This window comes from Cebus imitator, unplaced genomic scaffold (genome assembly GCF_001604975.1).
Source record: "Cebus imitator isolate Cc_AM_T3 unplaced genomic scaffold, Cebus_imitator-1.0 Scaffold439, whole genome shotgun sequence".
In the NCBI taxonomy this organism is placed as follows: Eukaryota; Metazoa; Chordata; class Mammalia; order Primates; family Cebidae; genus Cebus; species Cebus imitator.
Window position 1 is genome coordinate 822,637 of NW_016107754.1, and position 15,142 is coordinate 837,778.

The window sequence follows — 15,142 nt, forward strand, 5'->3', positions numbered from 1 at the left end:
AAAAAAAAAAAAAAAAAGAAAAGAAAAGAAAAGAAAAGAAAGAAAAACCAGAGAAGCAAAACTTCATCAACACTTCTAGATACCAGGGAGTAGTACATCAGGATCTAGGGTACAGAGAAGAGGAGTGTGAGGTTAACTGACACTGTTCCGCTGTGAACAAGCCTATGTGAACCTACCCTCAAAGGCTGAGGAAGCTGAGAGGCCAAAGAAAGAGGCTGACAAGTCCAGTTTCTTAGAAGTAAACATTAAATAGGGACCAAGAACAAAAGCCATATCTTAGGCTATGGTGAGACAAGAATGGTGGATCCCTGTGTCATTAACCCCCAGACCCAGGACTTAAAAACCAAGGGGAAGAATGTGTAGGACAATTGAAGTTGACCCCTCGGTGAACCAAGAATGCTATGTGAATCTACCTAAGGGCAGGTTTTGTGGTCAAGGTTGTTTTAACCTGAGGGCATGATTTACAGTAACAGTAGATAAAGTAGAAATTTTAGAGGCATTTCCAGAACAGGGGTTAATCACAAGTCAGCATAACAGATTAGTATTTATGATGGAGTTACTTGATTATCCTCAAAAACCAAATACTGGGACAAGAGAAGAAACCGAAAGTCTGAATTAAAAGCCCCAAAAGCGAAATCCAAAGGAAAATTTGGAGTGAGAGCAGCTGGGGATTTTGCAAGGAGACCAGAGGGCAGACCTGGGAATTTGTGAGGTCTGCTTAGCCAAGCCCAGTTGTGAGGACCCTTTTGAAAGCTGAGTTCTTTCTCTGCTGGTCTCTAAGGGCCGTAGCACCCTGGGCCAAAATTTTAACAGGAATAATAAGGTGTTAGGTCATTTATTTGCATTTTTCATGGATTACATAGTCATATGTTAAGGTTGTTATAAGGTTGGCTCTGTGATTAGTGGTTATCATATTGGACAATACAGTCAAGCATGGATTTTTTTTTTTTAATTTAATTACTATATGCACATGTAAAGGTATTCAAAGTGTTAAGAAAAATAAAAAGCGAACAGTAAAAGTATTTTCCCTTGCCTTCCTCTCCACCTCTTTTTTTGCTCTAAAGATATCCACTATTAAAAATTTCTTTTTCATGCATTCAGGAAAAGAAAAGTATGTGCAATACAATTTTATATGGATATGCTTTTCATAAGTTACATAAAATGATTATGCTGGGGATCCTCTTATAAATATATATTTAAATTTAAACTCTAACTTGGAGGTCTTGATGCAACACTACATTTAGCTCTACTTCCTCCTTTTTAAAGGTTGCCCACTGTTCCATTTTTGGGGAACAGAATTTGCCAGTTTTTTATTCATACACTTTTACATTATCTCCAGCTTTTTACTATTTGAGCAATGCTATAATACATGTGGCAACTTACGCATGTGTGTAGGGATAATTCCTACCAGTATAACTGCCGGATCAAAGGGTAAGAATAAAGCTTCTTAAAGATGGCTCTCTAACAGTCCTGCATGATAAGTAGTGTTTCCAAGCAAAGAGGAAACACACAATTTGGGGATAGGATGGGGCATAAACAATAAAGACTAGAGAGAAAAGGAACCAGGTATAAAATGAAAATGAAAAAAAAAAAAAACACCTCTGGCTGTGAGATAAGAAAGATAAATATTTGTATCAATAATTTTAAGAGTGCCCTTTAAAGTTTAATCAGTACAGTCTTTCCTGGGAATGCTTAAGGACGATTCTTTAAATGTCAATATGTTTTACTGCATAAACATACAACTTTTAAAATACAGGCTATTGTCTTTAGTTTTATTATAAAGATATTGCAGATTTACTGCATATAATTTGGAAAATGCAAAAAGACTAGAGTAGAAAATAGTTTTTCAGTCATCATATTACTATTCAGAGACAACCAATATTGATATTTTAATCTCTATTCCTGTATCTGTATTAATATTTACACAGTTGAGATCATATCATATATACAAACTTTCCTTTGCCAATTGTTTTGATTTTAATAATTTTTTCATTATTCTTTGCCTTTTTTTTTTTTTTTAAAGATAATAGAAATCTAACAATGTTTTGGAATGAATTTGGATACCAGAATGACATCAACATAGAGAGACCCTTAAATTCTATTCAGTTTCAAAGAAGACAAGCCATGGGTATCCCATTCATCATACAATGTGGTGAGTGTTGAATTCCATTCTAATTACCAAATATTAAGATTTCTTAAATATGCAGGTCATTGTGTTAGGAAATGAGGGATGAGAGAGACAAAGGTGAGTAAGACATTTTGCTTCCAAGGAGGCTACAGTCTAGAAGAAAGTTGTAAAGGTGAAAATAGTCGTAGTACAGGGGAAAATAAGGTAAATGATGTAAAAGAGACAAAGAATTATTTGAGAATTCAAAGAAAAGGATCGGGGAGTAGAGGCAAGACTTCTTGATGGAGTAGCATTTGTGATAGTCTTTAAAATAGTTTCAGGCCGGGCACGGTAGCTCATTGCCTATAATCCCAGTACCTTGGGAGGCTGAGGTAGGTAGATTGATTGAGCCGAGGAGTTCTGAGACCAGTCTACGCAACATGGCAAAACCCCGCCTCTACAAAAAATACAAAAATTAGCCAGGCATGGTGGTGCATACCTGTGGTCCCAGGTACTTGAGAGGCTGAGGTGGGAGGATCGCTTGAGCCTGGGAGATTGAGGCCATGGTGAGCTGTGATTGTGCTGTTGTACTCCACACTGGGAAACAGAGTGAGACCCTGTCTTAAAAATAAATAAATAAATAAATGAAAATAGAATTTTGATAGGCAGAGATGAAGAGTGGGAAATATGAATTAATATCAGGTGTACACTTCAGCTAAAATGTTTGTGAAAGAATAATAGCCATCTTTCTATTTTTAATATGTAACACTGTTTAACACATAGTAGGAATTTAGTAACTGACAACTGAGTGACTGAACAATGAATAAATAAGACAAACACATTAGGTTGGGTAAACATTTAGAGATTCCTGGATGTCAGGATAAGGTTTTACTTTGATAAGCGAGGAGGAGATATTGGAATTCTTTCAATAGAAGGAATAGGAGGATAATTACATTCAACACTTATTGATTTGTTTTCTACCCACTACACAAAGGGGTATGGAATTAAAGACAGTGTCTAATATCTGCAGTATCTAATAACAGTTTAGTGGAGAAAACAGACAAGCAGACAAGAAAGCACTCTACAGTGTGTAAAGCTCTGTAGAAGCTTTTATACAGCTCTCAGGGAGCACCTTTTTAACCTTTTGCCTGGGACTATTCCAAAGAGGTCAGGGTTAATTTGTAGTTAAGGTTGTTCTGGCAGCTCAGTGAAGGAAGACTTGGTGAAGCACTAGAACAGGAGACTGTTGTTGTAATCTAGGATCCAGGTGTGGAATTGTTTTAAGTGTCTGAATGAAGGTGTGGCAGTGAGAGTTAAGAGAATCATACATGACAGATATTTAGAAGGTATAATTGAGGAAGTTGATGACAGTATGTGACAGTCTGTCACATGCTAATAATAATGGATAACAATTACTGTGATTTTGATTTGTACCAGGCACTGTTAGAATCCAATCTCCAGTACCCAAGAGCTATACAAAATTGGGCAAATTGTTTAACTTCTTTAAGTCTCAGTTTCTTCTTTTCTGAAATGAGATTAGTATTTGTAGCTCCATTATAGAGTTTTAAGGATAATGTGAATTAATAAGTATAAAGTTTACTAAGTGCTAAGGAGGATAGTGTCCAGCAGTGTTGGCTTTTATGATGATGAGGAGGAGGAGGAGGAGGAGAAGGAGGAGGATGTCATTTCATTCTCAGTAACTTTTAGATACATACTAATATAATATTAATCTCTTTTTATAGATAATGATACCGAAATATAAGAAGTTAAATAATTTGTCCGAGATCATAGAGGTGATAAGAGGTGGAGCTGTTCAAATTCCTAACCTTTGTGAATACTGACTGCCTCTGCCTTAGATGGAAGAGACAGGTGTTAACCTATGAGCTGTTAGCAGTGTGTCTAGAGGGAATTCAGGATGAAATCTAAGTACAGCCTGGAGAGAGAAGTGTGCCTTCATCCCAAAGGCAAGGAAGGACAGTAAGGGAAAATGGGTGAAGAAATCAGAAACTATGAACTGGTGAGGGGAATAAGAACAGAAGAAAGTACAGAAGAAAACATGTATATGTTTCAACAACCTTGACATTCTTTCCTTCCTCCCTTCCTTCCTTCTTTTCCTCCCTCCCTTCTTCGTTCCCTCCTTGCCTCCTTCCTTTGGTCCTTCCTTCCTTTTTTCCCTCCTTCCTTCCTTGTACCCTTCCTTCCTTCCTTCCTTCCTTCCTTTTTTCCTTCCTTCCTTCCTTCTTGCTTTATTTTATCTTAATTTTATACTAGTTGAGACCATGATTTTCCTTCTTATGTTAACCATGTAGTTGGAGACAGAAAGTGGTGTTATCAGCAGATAGATAATAGGTCAGAGAAAATGGGAGAGTCAAGTCACTGAAATTCCTAATTTGGTTTTAGAAGAGGTGAAGTGGGATCTATTATTTATGGTTATTTTGGCTGAAAGTAGCAGAAACTAACTGGAGGGAACTGAGACAGTAATCACAGTAACTTGTTGGTGGGGTCCTGAAGTAGCTTATAGAACCCTAGAATAGATGTGCCATCAAGAATAATGGTATATGAAGGATTCACTTGTCTTTGGATTGAGAGTTACTTCATACTTTTGCTATGTGCAAACTGACATCTTACTATGATAGATTCATTTCTTATTGTGATCTCTCTTCTGTGTCATTTTGTTTTGATTGTCAGATCTTTGTCTTAAATGGAGAGTCTTGCCTTCCTCTACTCATTATCAGGAGAAAGAATTTTTTGACATTTGGATTTGTGCTAATAATCCTAACCTCTTGGAAAACAGGTAGTTTTTGATTATTTTCTAACATTCTTTGTCCATTTTTAATTTCCGAAGTTCAGATGTATGAACCTTGAAAATGTCAATCTATAATATAGATTTTAGCTTAGTATCTGGTATCTCTTCAAACTCTTTCTGACCCCCTGCTACCTGTGCAAAGATTATTTCATTGGTGTGCTTTTCCATCAAATAAAAGAGATCTGGGTGTAACTATCTGAAGACGTTGGCATGTGCAGCTCTGCATTTCCACCAGTAGGAGACCACAACCTGGTACTTAAGAGTTCTTCCTTCCAGTTCATTTTCACACAACAAATGGCCTTATTGTACAGGAATGTTACTCAGAGGGTGTCATTTAATTTTGTCTCTTTTACCCGTAAGAACAGTGCCACCTGTGATGAGTGGCTAGATAAATTTAGCCGTGTTGACAGAAAACTGATAGACCTGAAAAGCCTAAAATGCAAAAATGTTTTCTTATGTTTATAATTTCCTTAAGTCCTTGATTCTTTAAATATATGACATGATATTAACATCTGTGTTTTATTTTCACTGAAAAGACTGTGACAAAAATATGCTTAAAGTGGCAGCAAGAGATTTAAGGGACATGTAAAGAAAAATTGATTAAAAGGGCAGTTAATTGAGATTTGGCACTTTCCTCATGGGAGCTCATTAACAGTGATGTAGATATGACCATTCCCAGGGAGGGCGAAGAAATTAATCTGATGACCGTGCTCAGTCCTTTGATTCAAAATGGTAGGATAGGCCATCTATACCTTGAAAATATGCCTTGAAATAAATTATTGTTAGGCAAAACCCCTGACATATATGCCATTGGGTTTGGATAGAATCACTTAAAATAAGTGTATCAAAGTGATGACAAGCATAGTTATTTATTAGGGAATAATCTATGAGTAGAGGGACAGAGTAATGGGATGAAAAGTATCATTGTCTGTATTTACAGAAAATACAGTTTCTTGTCAGTAGTTAATTGCCAATTGTCAGCAAGGATGATGTCAATGGACAGCATTTGAATGAACAATGTGTAACTAGAACTCGGACTGGAAGCATAATAACTTTCTCTTACTTTGCAATTACATTTGCTGTCTCATTCCATTTCTATAAAAGGCCTGTGAACTTTCCCCATTTTCAGAGAAGAAAATAGAGTGGCTAAGAAAGGATTAGTGACTTGCCCAGAATTCTTCATTACAGCTGAAGCTGGATGCCAAGTTGCCGATTCAAAACCTGTACTCCTCCTGCCTTACCACATTGTTGGTTGGAAGGCACCCTTTTCCGTTTCAGGAAGCCTGGTATCATTCAGATACTTTTTAGTGGACAAAATACATCTTACAAATGATAGTATTCAGTAACCTGGACAGGGTAAAGTGGAGCCACTCTTTTTTCAAATGATTGGAGCCTGGTTTTGTTTTCCACTTTAGGCATAGAGGGAGGCTATACATTTTTGACACAATACCTGAGAAATAGCTATCAGTAAGCTTCCATTACATTCATACTATGCACTTATCTGCATTGAAAACAGGGATTACCAGCAGAGTAAAAATGATGCCTATTACTTGGCTGAACCAAAAATGTCTGAATTTTGAAAAGGATGTTGAAAAATATGTATTATATTGCACATTAAAGTCTAATTCATTTCCAAACATCTTTAAATGAAGACAGTTGAATAAATTGCCTTCTAATAAAATGGTTGAGGTTTCTCTCTTCAGAATAAAAACTTAATGTTGCCACAGGTTCTTTTCTGAAATAAAGTAGAAACCTATATAGAGGCCACCCCACAGATGTCTTCAAATCAACACTGCAGGTTGCTGGATATATAGAAGTTGTCCCTAGGATTTGCTTATCTAGCACCTTTCTTTGAAAGTAACAATAATAACAAACACCATATGTGGGTGGAATTAAGTGTTTTTTCACAGTAGTACCTGAATTTGATCGTAGTTCCTCTTTTCTGTTGGTATGGGGTGAGAAAAATATATGCTGCAGCCCTGCAAAACAGAAATGGTGGGTCTGATCTGCCTCACTTTTCCCTCCCTGTTCCAGATGGGAGAAAGTCCTCTCTCAGTCTTCAGCCTCCTCCTCCCTTGCCTAGACTAACACCCCTGTATTTTCTGTGGACTTCTGTCCCTTCCTCCTCTTTTTGGGAGCTCAGTGGAACTCATCCCCTCTCCACCCCCAATCAATAATAGAAAACTCCTTGACCTAGAGTGGGCTTAAAGAACTAACCTCAGCATCTTACGGCACTACTAAATGTTCCCCACCACGCCCTGGATCAAAGCTATGCCCGGCGGGAATTGAACTTCTTGTCTGTATCAAGCTTTGATACCAAATTGAACAAAATAATATCTCACTTTTTCAGCAGTTTGGCTGACTCAGTTTCCCAGTACATAGCCACAAAAGCAAAAATAAGGAAAAAAATGGCCTCAAACCTTCCAAACCATATGCTTTGAGGGTTATTAGTATTTTTTTTTTGTAATTATAACAAGAGATGTGCTCATCCGTAGCCTGTTTATTGTCCATTTACAAATCATTCTATGTTATTATATATTTACTAACCCACAAGTTATTAGAACAGCACATCTGTAAGGCTGGGAAGCAGAGTGGCTGCCAGAAGCAGATACCCTTACGGCAGTAGAGCACTTGGCAGGATGCTGCAGTCAGGACCAATGGGCGATTTGCGGAAGGGGCTCTATGCAGCTCAGGACCTCCGAGGCTATTGCTGAATCCTACATCACATCACGTAGTCACTGGTCTTCACAGTGATCCTGGGTCATCAAACAGATAATCCATGTGTTTCAGAGGCATAATTATTTGCTATAATTTAAAGAGGCGTATGTATTTCTCTACCAAGTTTTCAGGGGGAGTGGGAAATGACAGTGATGAGATAAGCTCAGTGATCTAAAATAATTTTTGCAAATGGCTTCATTTCATGATAATGTAGAATAAATGAAGCATTCGCAATGTAATTGACACTTTCCCATCCTCGTAAATATGTGCCACTGTCCACGTTTTTTATTAAACTGTTTTCCATGCAAATTGGAGATTTAAGGTCATTTGTTACCTAAAGCCATCAATACAATGCTTTTCCTTTGTATTTGAATTTTGGATATGTGACATAAAGAGTAACTTCTCTTAGAAGCAAATCATCTTTTAGAGACAGTAAATAGTTTTGTATTTCCTCCTGATGTTAATCTTGTACTTGTTGATTCTGAAGTTGTCATCAGATAGAACGTCTACCTTCCATTCCCCTGGGTGCCATGAGCACAGTATCACCATCAAAAAATGAGAAAGAGAAGCAGCTTAGAGAGTCGGTCCTAAGGTATCAAAATAGACTGGCAGAACAACAGCCACAGGTGAGTTGTTATTAATTCCTCCCCAATTCTGCTGTGATTCTTGAGCTGTTGGTTTCATATGTGCAAATTGTCTAAAGCGGTTTACACAATAAAATGTGTATACTCTTTTTGCTGTCCTTTTTGAGATCTTTTAATTTTGGATCTAAGACCTGTTCTAAAGAATGAGTACAGAGGAGGGAGGAGAACTTTGTAAAAAAAATACCGTATAATGATATCTAAGCCCCTCTACACAACAATGCATGTCAGAAATAGAGACATTTATTTCCTTTCCACTCCACAGCTGCACATAGAGCCCAAGTCAGCTAGCATGTCCAAGATCATGTGGTCAAGGTGTAACAGAAGTTTGTATAACTCCAAAGGATAGACTGTTTCTGTTTCATTACACTTCTTCCCTGAGGGAGGGTTTTAAGGTAAAGAGTTCTTTTAAAAAGCGTTAACCTATTAATTTAGAAAGTCAAAGTCATATTTAATTGTTAAGAAAATTCAATAAATAAAACATTACTATCAATCAACATAGGTAACCATGACAATTTCAAGTGTAAGAAAGTGTGGCATGTAGAAAAATTATTTTATTTTCTTGACTAATAATTAAATCTCTATAGATTTAGCACGTAAATTCATCATTTTTAATTGTGTGCCTGTCAGCTTTCTCAAATAGCACTTGTTGCATATGTCTAAATGTGTGAACACTTCTATAGATGTCAGGAAATAAAATGCTTATTAAAATAGAAAATTCAATGATGAAGTGGGAGCTAAGCTCCCCAGCCTTAGCAGCTTATAGTGTTTTCCTGGGCTCATGGAGGATTACCCTTTTACCTCACTTAGCTTGCTAGCGTTCTGCAGTGCAAGTCAGATACCACCTGAGATTACAACCAAAAAAACCCAAGCCTTCCTTTCTACCCTGGAGTCTTAGGGTTTCTCTTGGAAAGATATTGAGTCACTTTGGAAACACATTCTCCTAAGCACTCACCACCTCTAAAACGTGGTTCAACTTTCTACAGTTTTAAGGGCTTGATAACATAAGTCAGCAACAGAGGTTTCACAAACTTTTAGTAAATAATTAAGTACATTCAGATCATTTTGTTATGAAATATTTCAATTTTGTTTCTTATTTACCACACTTTGCAGCTTTGTGAAGGCATTCAGCACATTCTGAATTGATTGCATCTTTATTTGCATTTCTGGACATTGTTTATCTTTTCTGTAGCGATCATAGCCAACCCCTGTGTAGTAATAATGCCGATCACCAAGACTTAATTAGCTTGTTTGTTTAGTATTGGTTGTTGCATTCATCACCGAGGCAGAGAATTTGATGGCAGCTGATGGAATAGCAGATTTGAGCCAACAGTTTTCCTTATTCTTTTTTCTTGGTAGTTGATTTTTTAAATAAGATTTAAACCAAGCTTATAGATTTAGTTTGTTTCAAATGTAAACAAAGAAATTTAGCAGTACTTATATAGAAATTTACTGCCAGTACTTCAAAGGACGTAAGAATCCTCTACATCCTTTTTTTCCCTTTTGCAAAAGGAAAATTTCACAAAATCCTTTTTTTATTTGGAAAAGATTTCTAATATCTTTTACATACTTTCTAGCTCTCGGGGCCCCTACCTGACCCTGCTTTTGTGGTAATCAAGGAAGGCTTTGGGTTAAGGTTCACTGAACCAAAGGCAATCAGTTAATTTTGAGGTGATTATTGAGCACATATTTGCCCTCAGGTCTGTCCCAGGCTGAGTATTATGGGGAATACAGAGTGTCTGTAACCAAAATGTAAGTTCCATGAGAGCAGGGATAGTCTTGGTTTTACTTACTGTGAATCTGTATTAACCAAAATAGCGCCTGGCATATAGTGGGTACTCAATAGGTAGCTGAATCAACAAATAAAACATGTCCTCAGATATTACACAGTCTTTTTGTGGACCAAGTCTGACAGCTATTTAAAAATGAGCAACCACTATAAAGTAATATTAATTCAAATGTGTTTTCTTACTGTAACTGAAATGGCAATAGAAGTTTACTACAGAAGACAGTGATGGCAGCTTCAATCAAAGAAAGTTATATAAGGTCGGGTGCAGTGGCTCACGCCTGTAATTCCAGCACTTTGAGAGGCTGAGGCGGGCAGATCACTTGAGCTCAGGAGTTTGAGACCAGCCTGGCAAACATTGTGAAACATCGTCTCTACAGAAAATACAAAAAAATTAGCTGGGCGTGGTGGCTCACTCCTGTAATCCCAGCTACTTGGGAGGCTGAGGTGAGAGAATCCTTTGAACTTGGGAGGTAGAGGTTGCAGTGAGCCCGTGCTACTGCACTCCAGCCTGGGGGAAAGAGTGCGACTCTGTCTCAGGGAAAAAAAAAAAAAAAGAAATAAAATTGTATAGGGGAACTGACACTTGTGTCTTGTAGTCTATTTAGGATAAATAGAGGGAAAACGGTAAGGCATTTCAGGTAAGAAAAACAACCTAAAGGATTACTTGGAGATGAGCACTGATTTGTTCCTTCATGGAACCAGTCACTCAAATTACATGCTAAGCTTACATATTTTAAAAATTAAACTCAGTATTTGTGTGGTATCTGTCTTTTAGAAATGGTGTGACTTGTTATAATGATGCAACTCCCATATAATTAATAGATGGTAATTATTGAATAGAAGGGCTCTGAAAGATGACCTCGATTCCCCCTTTCACAAAAATAATCCATGAAAGTGTTCAAAACTATGTTTTGGTGATATTTATCTGATGCCAAAAATAAGACTCAAAACCCTCCAGTGTTCAGTATAAATTTCTTGTTCTCCTGTCTTCTAAAACCTGTTAGAAGAAGTTTTGGAATGTGATATAAGCAAGGACGGGAAAGCCAGAAAAGCAGGGCATTGTTGGCTTTATTCAGGTTCAGTGTAGACACTCTTCAGGTGTAGGCTAGACACCACTGGAAAATCAAGAACTGGCTAGTTTATTACCATGATTCACTGTGTGTCTGCTGTTGGTGTCCGTTCGCCTATTCTCTCAGTGTCGCAAAATCATACAATATCTGCCATGTAATTATTATTTGCCCACCTCTTGTTTTCTCTTCCTCCCTCCCACTCCCAGTGACCACTTATCCATTGACCAGACCTGGGTACTGAATATAAAAGTGACCTAAACCTGTATACCCTATCTCTTAACTCTCTTCCGCTTCAGCTTTAATGGTAGATCTGGAAAATGAAGGGCTGACTAGGTAAATCAGAGATCTTTCTGGAGCTTAGGTTCTGTGGTTATCTAATGATTAGATGGTAAGAGGGGTATCCTAACCATTAGATGTTGTCCCGTGGGAGAAAATGAAGTAGCTACGTCTAAAGGTATCGTTTCCACATGGTGGCTTACTTAATTCCTACAACATTCCAGCTAGCGGTACCTATTTTAACAAAGAGAAAAGTGAAATCCAGAAAAGTTAAATAATTTTAAATCACATAGCTTTAAATGGTGAAGTTGGAATTTTATTTCCTTTTTGCCTAATTCCAGCACCATTTTTCTCCCAGTCTCATAGGAAAAATACAGACAAAAAGGACATAAGAACATTTACAGTAGCAGCAAACTTATATACGGTATTGCCAATTATATTTGTTGAGGGAAATACCTAAGTTCAGTAAACTAAATGGGAGAGCTCAAATTCAAGATCTGTCACCTGTGGTGCATGTTATAGAGTAAAGGGGTTGTCCTCCATGTAATTGATAAGCTATGTGAACAAGCTAAGATCCTCGTTATAAATTGTGCTTCTGAATACAATCCATCCCCATCTTTATCCTTCTGAATAGATGAATGAGTAATCGGTTTCTAACTCCACTTTCAGCTTCATTCCTCATTACCTACTATTTTCTATACTTAGTGGCAAGTGCCACCTGCTGGCCAGATGATGAAAGTTTTATTTCCATTGTTTCACTTGACTGCTCAGTTGTAATTGTCATATTAGCTGGATAATTGTTATTTTTCGGTAAACCTAGGAAATAATTTAAAAACTGTAATGTTATAAAATCAATTTCTCTGTATTTCAGGGCCTCCTGATTCTCAATTTGCCTTTTTGTCAATTTTTAACTTAAAATTTCTCTTCCACCTTCTATTGTGTAACAAGGGCGATCGTGTCATTATCATGCACACAGAATCTAGTTTTACGTACACTTTATTCAGTGTTTTATGGTACCATGTGAAATCCACTTAATACTCTCAATCATTAAAAGACAGATCATAGTTTTTCCCCTGATTTAAGCTACCCTATATTTACCCCTTTATACCTAAGTAATGTTAATGACTAGCGTATTTGCATAATCACTATATTCATGCAATATGTGATGAATTGCTTATGTGTCCCCTAGGTCTTTCTGAACTAATCTTTTCTGTTTACTATACATTTCTTGGCCTACAGTCCAGGCTATGTATAATCTGACGCTAGTTGCCTTTCTATTAATATAATAGCCTTAGTTTCTCCCACTCTGTATGGTGCTCCTACTGAGCTTCTCCATGTTCCTTATGAGTGTTCACTCCTATGCTGCTCTGCAGGCCTTTGTATCTGCACTCTTGTCTGGAGCGGCCTCTGGTTCTTCTCCAGTCCTTCAAAATCCAAAACTATTGCCAATTCCTGTATGAATTCTTACATTTACCTACTTGGAAAAGTATCTCCTTCCTTCCAGTTCCCTTTGTCCCATGTGGTCTTTCTTACTGTTTTACTTTCTACCTGGTATTATAGTTACTTTGTGTCTAATGTTATAGTTAATTATGTATCTTATCTGTCTCCCAATCAGACTATCTGCTTTTTGAAAGAAAGGACTATTTTTTATTCATCTTTGCATTCCCAACAGTACTTAGGTCTGCAGCTTTCACGTAATAGGTATTTAGCAAACTGTGAATGAAGGATGGAAGGAATAATTTGATTTATGCAGAATTCCTGAAAGGTGAATATTTTATATTTGATTGGCTTGGTTGACTCTACATAGGTTAGACTTACCAACTTCTGCATATATTACCGCAGACCAAATTTTCTTACACCTGATGACAATAAACTGTTGTATTTGGATTGGAGTACAGAGACTGCATTTGGATTTCATTTGTCATGTTCATAGTCATCCAATCAAATAAATAGCCTTTATAAGACTTCATGCCTGGTGAGAAGGAACTCCAGCAATAGAATTCCGCTCTTTTTCAGTGCTCATGTGGACACACATACTACTCAGAAATGAAATAGTATAATCTGGCAATTCCCACATTGGTTGTTTTAGCAGTAAATGTAGAGCAAAGAAGGCTTGCTGAACTTTTAGCTGTGTTTTTCAAATTGAATGGCGTATCTGAGTACGACTTTGTAATGAAGAATGTGGATGCATTTTTCCATGTAGAATTTAATCTTTTTAATGTGTCATTATTGTATAGGCTGCTGAGGTTTCAAATCTGTATAACTATAGTGACAGATGCCATAGAAAATACATTTATTTATTCTTCAAGAGTGCTTTTCAGTCTCCTTATATAAACTGTCATGATCCAAAATTTGTGGCACCTAAAGGCCCTTGTCTAATAAGTGGCTATTCTAGTTATTGTAGATGAAATATTTTCCTTTATTGCTCTTACTGCAAATATCTCATTTCTCTATGGTGATGTATTGCTTTTCGAAGAGACAGAATGCATAATATATTCACACTTTTGGGTCCTATGCCCTGTGTTCATGGCATACGAAATGAGACATTAAACAAATCGCTTATGATTAACTAGAGTACAAGTCCCTTGAAGGCAGGTATCATGTATTGCTTTCTTCTGTGTACCTCCTACCACCACACCTGGTGCAATGTTGGCCACAGTGGGCGTCTAACAGGAGTTCAACTCCTTAACTTGCACTGATTGTCCAAATTATTTTCTTACTCGTCCTTTCTTGAGAAGCTGATGTGATGGAACAGCATTTGTAGTTTACTGAACTGACCCAGGCAGCACTGATGATTAATGGGCATCAGAAGAGCCTGGCTTTGTGGCACAGTGTGGTGCCGGGAACTCAGGACGTTCTCAGCTCCTGGCTTCATAAGTATCTTTATTTTGCCATGGGGTTGACACTGAGGAATACCATCCATTGCTGTCTACTCCTGAGTTTCACAGAAGTGACCAAATGCTGTTTTCAAAGGCCAAGAGAAGTTTGAGCCCAGAGGGAACACATTTTTCCTCCAAGAAGGACACCAGTAGCTTAGATAGTGGCAGGCAGTCTTGCCTCATTACATCCCTCTCTTTGCATGCCAGTCAGCCATTCCTGTTCACATCAGCAGAAATGGAGAGAGGAGTAGAGGTTCAGATGTGTTGCCTGAAATGATATTCACTGCAGGGAATACTAATTTGGGTTTTAATCCAAATACACCTATTTGATTTCTACCCTACAAAAACTCCTTAAGCATCTGAACTCTATGCACAGCCAGTCCCCAGTTAGTGTGCATGTTAATCGGGGACTATCAGAGGCTTCCTGGTGTCCTGGGTACACCTCAGGGCCTGTTCCCTGACTCTGCTTACAGTAAGAGACAAGTCTTTGGCTTCCTTCCACAGCAGCCTGCTCACTGCTCCCCTTTCAAGGAAATCTGTGCCTCTGCGCCTGTATCCCTGGGCACCAACCCGCCTGAGTCCTCCTCTCTGAGTTTGAATCTGTTTTTCAACTTGTTCAATCCAATTTCCTTCTTACTTAGGACCTAAATTTATATTTTGAATTCAGTTTGGGGAACTGTGTTTCATGACTGTTGTTCCGATTTTGAACTTAAATCTTGTATCTTGTACCCCTGATTCAACCTCAGTCAACCCTTGCCCCCAATCATATTTGTGATCTGAATCTGCTCCCTTCCTCTGTCTAAATTTCTAGAGGCTTGAGTAAAATTCATACTTCATCTTAATTGGGGTCTGTTTT

General features: G+C 37.6%; 1 protein-coding gene across 2 annotated transcripts in view; it reads left to right on the forward strand.

Annotated features, from left to right (window-relative positions):
* Window positions 1-15,142, forward strand: part of MORC1 (MORC family CW-type zinc finger 1) — a 167,884-nt gene that overhangs the window by 86,690 nt on the left and 66,052 nt on the right. For both annotated transcript variants that reach the window (XM_037732013.1, XM_037732014.1), the window contains exons 15-17: window positions 2,024-2,152; window positions 4,796-4,901; window positions 8,119-8,257. In XM_037732013.1, the coding sequence (XP_037587941.1) occupies window positions 2,024-2,152; window positions 4,796-4,901; window positions 8,119-8,257 (374 nt within the window). The remainder of the gene's footprint in view (window positions 1-2,023; window positions 2,153-4,795; window positions 4,902-8,118; window positions 8,258-15,142) is intronic.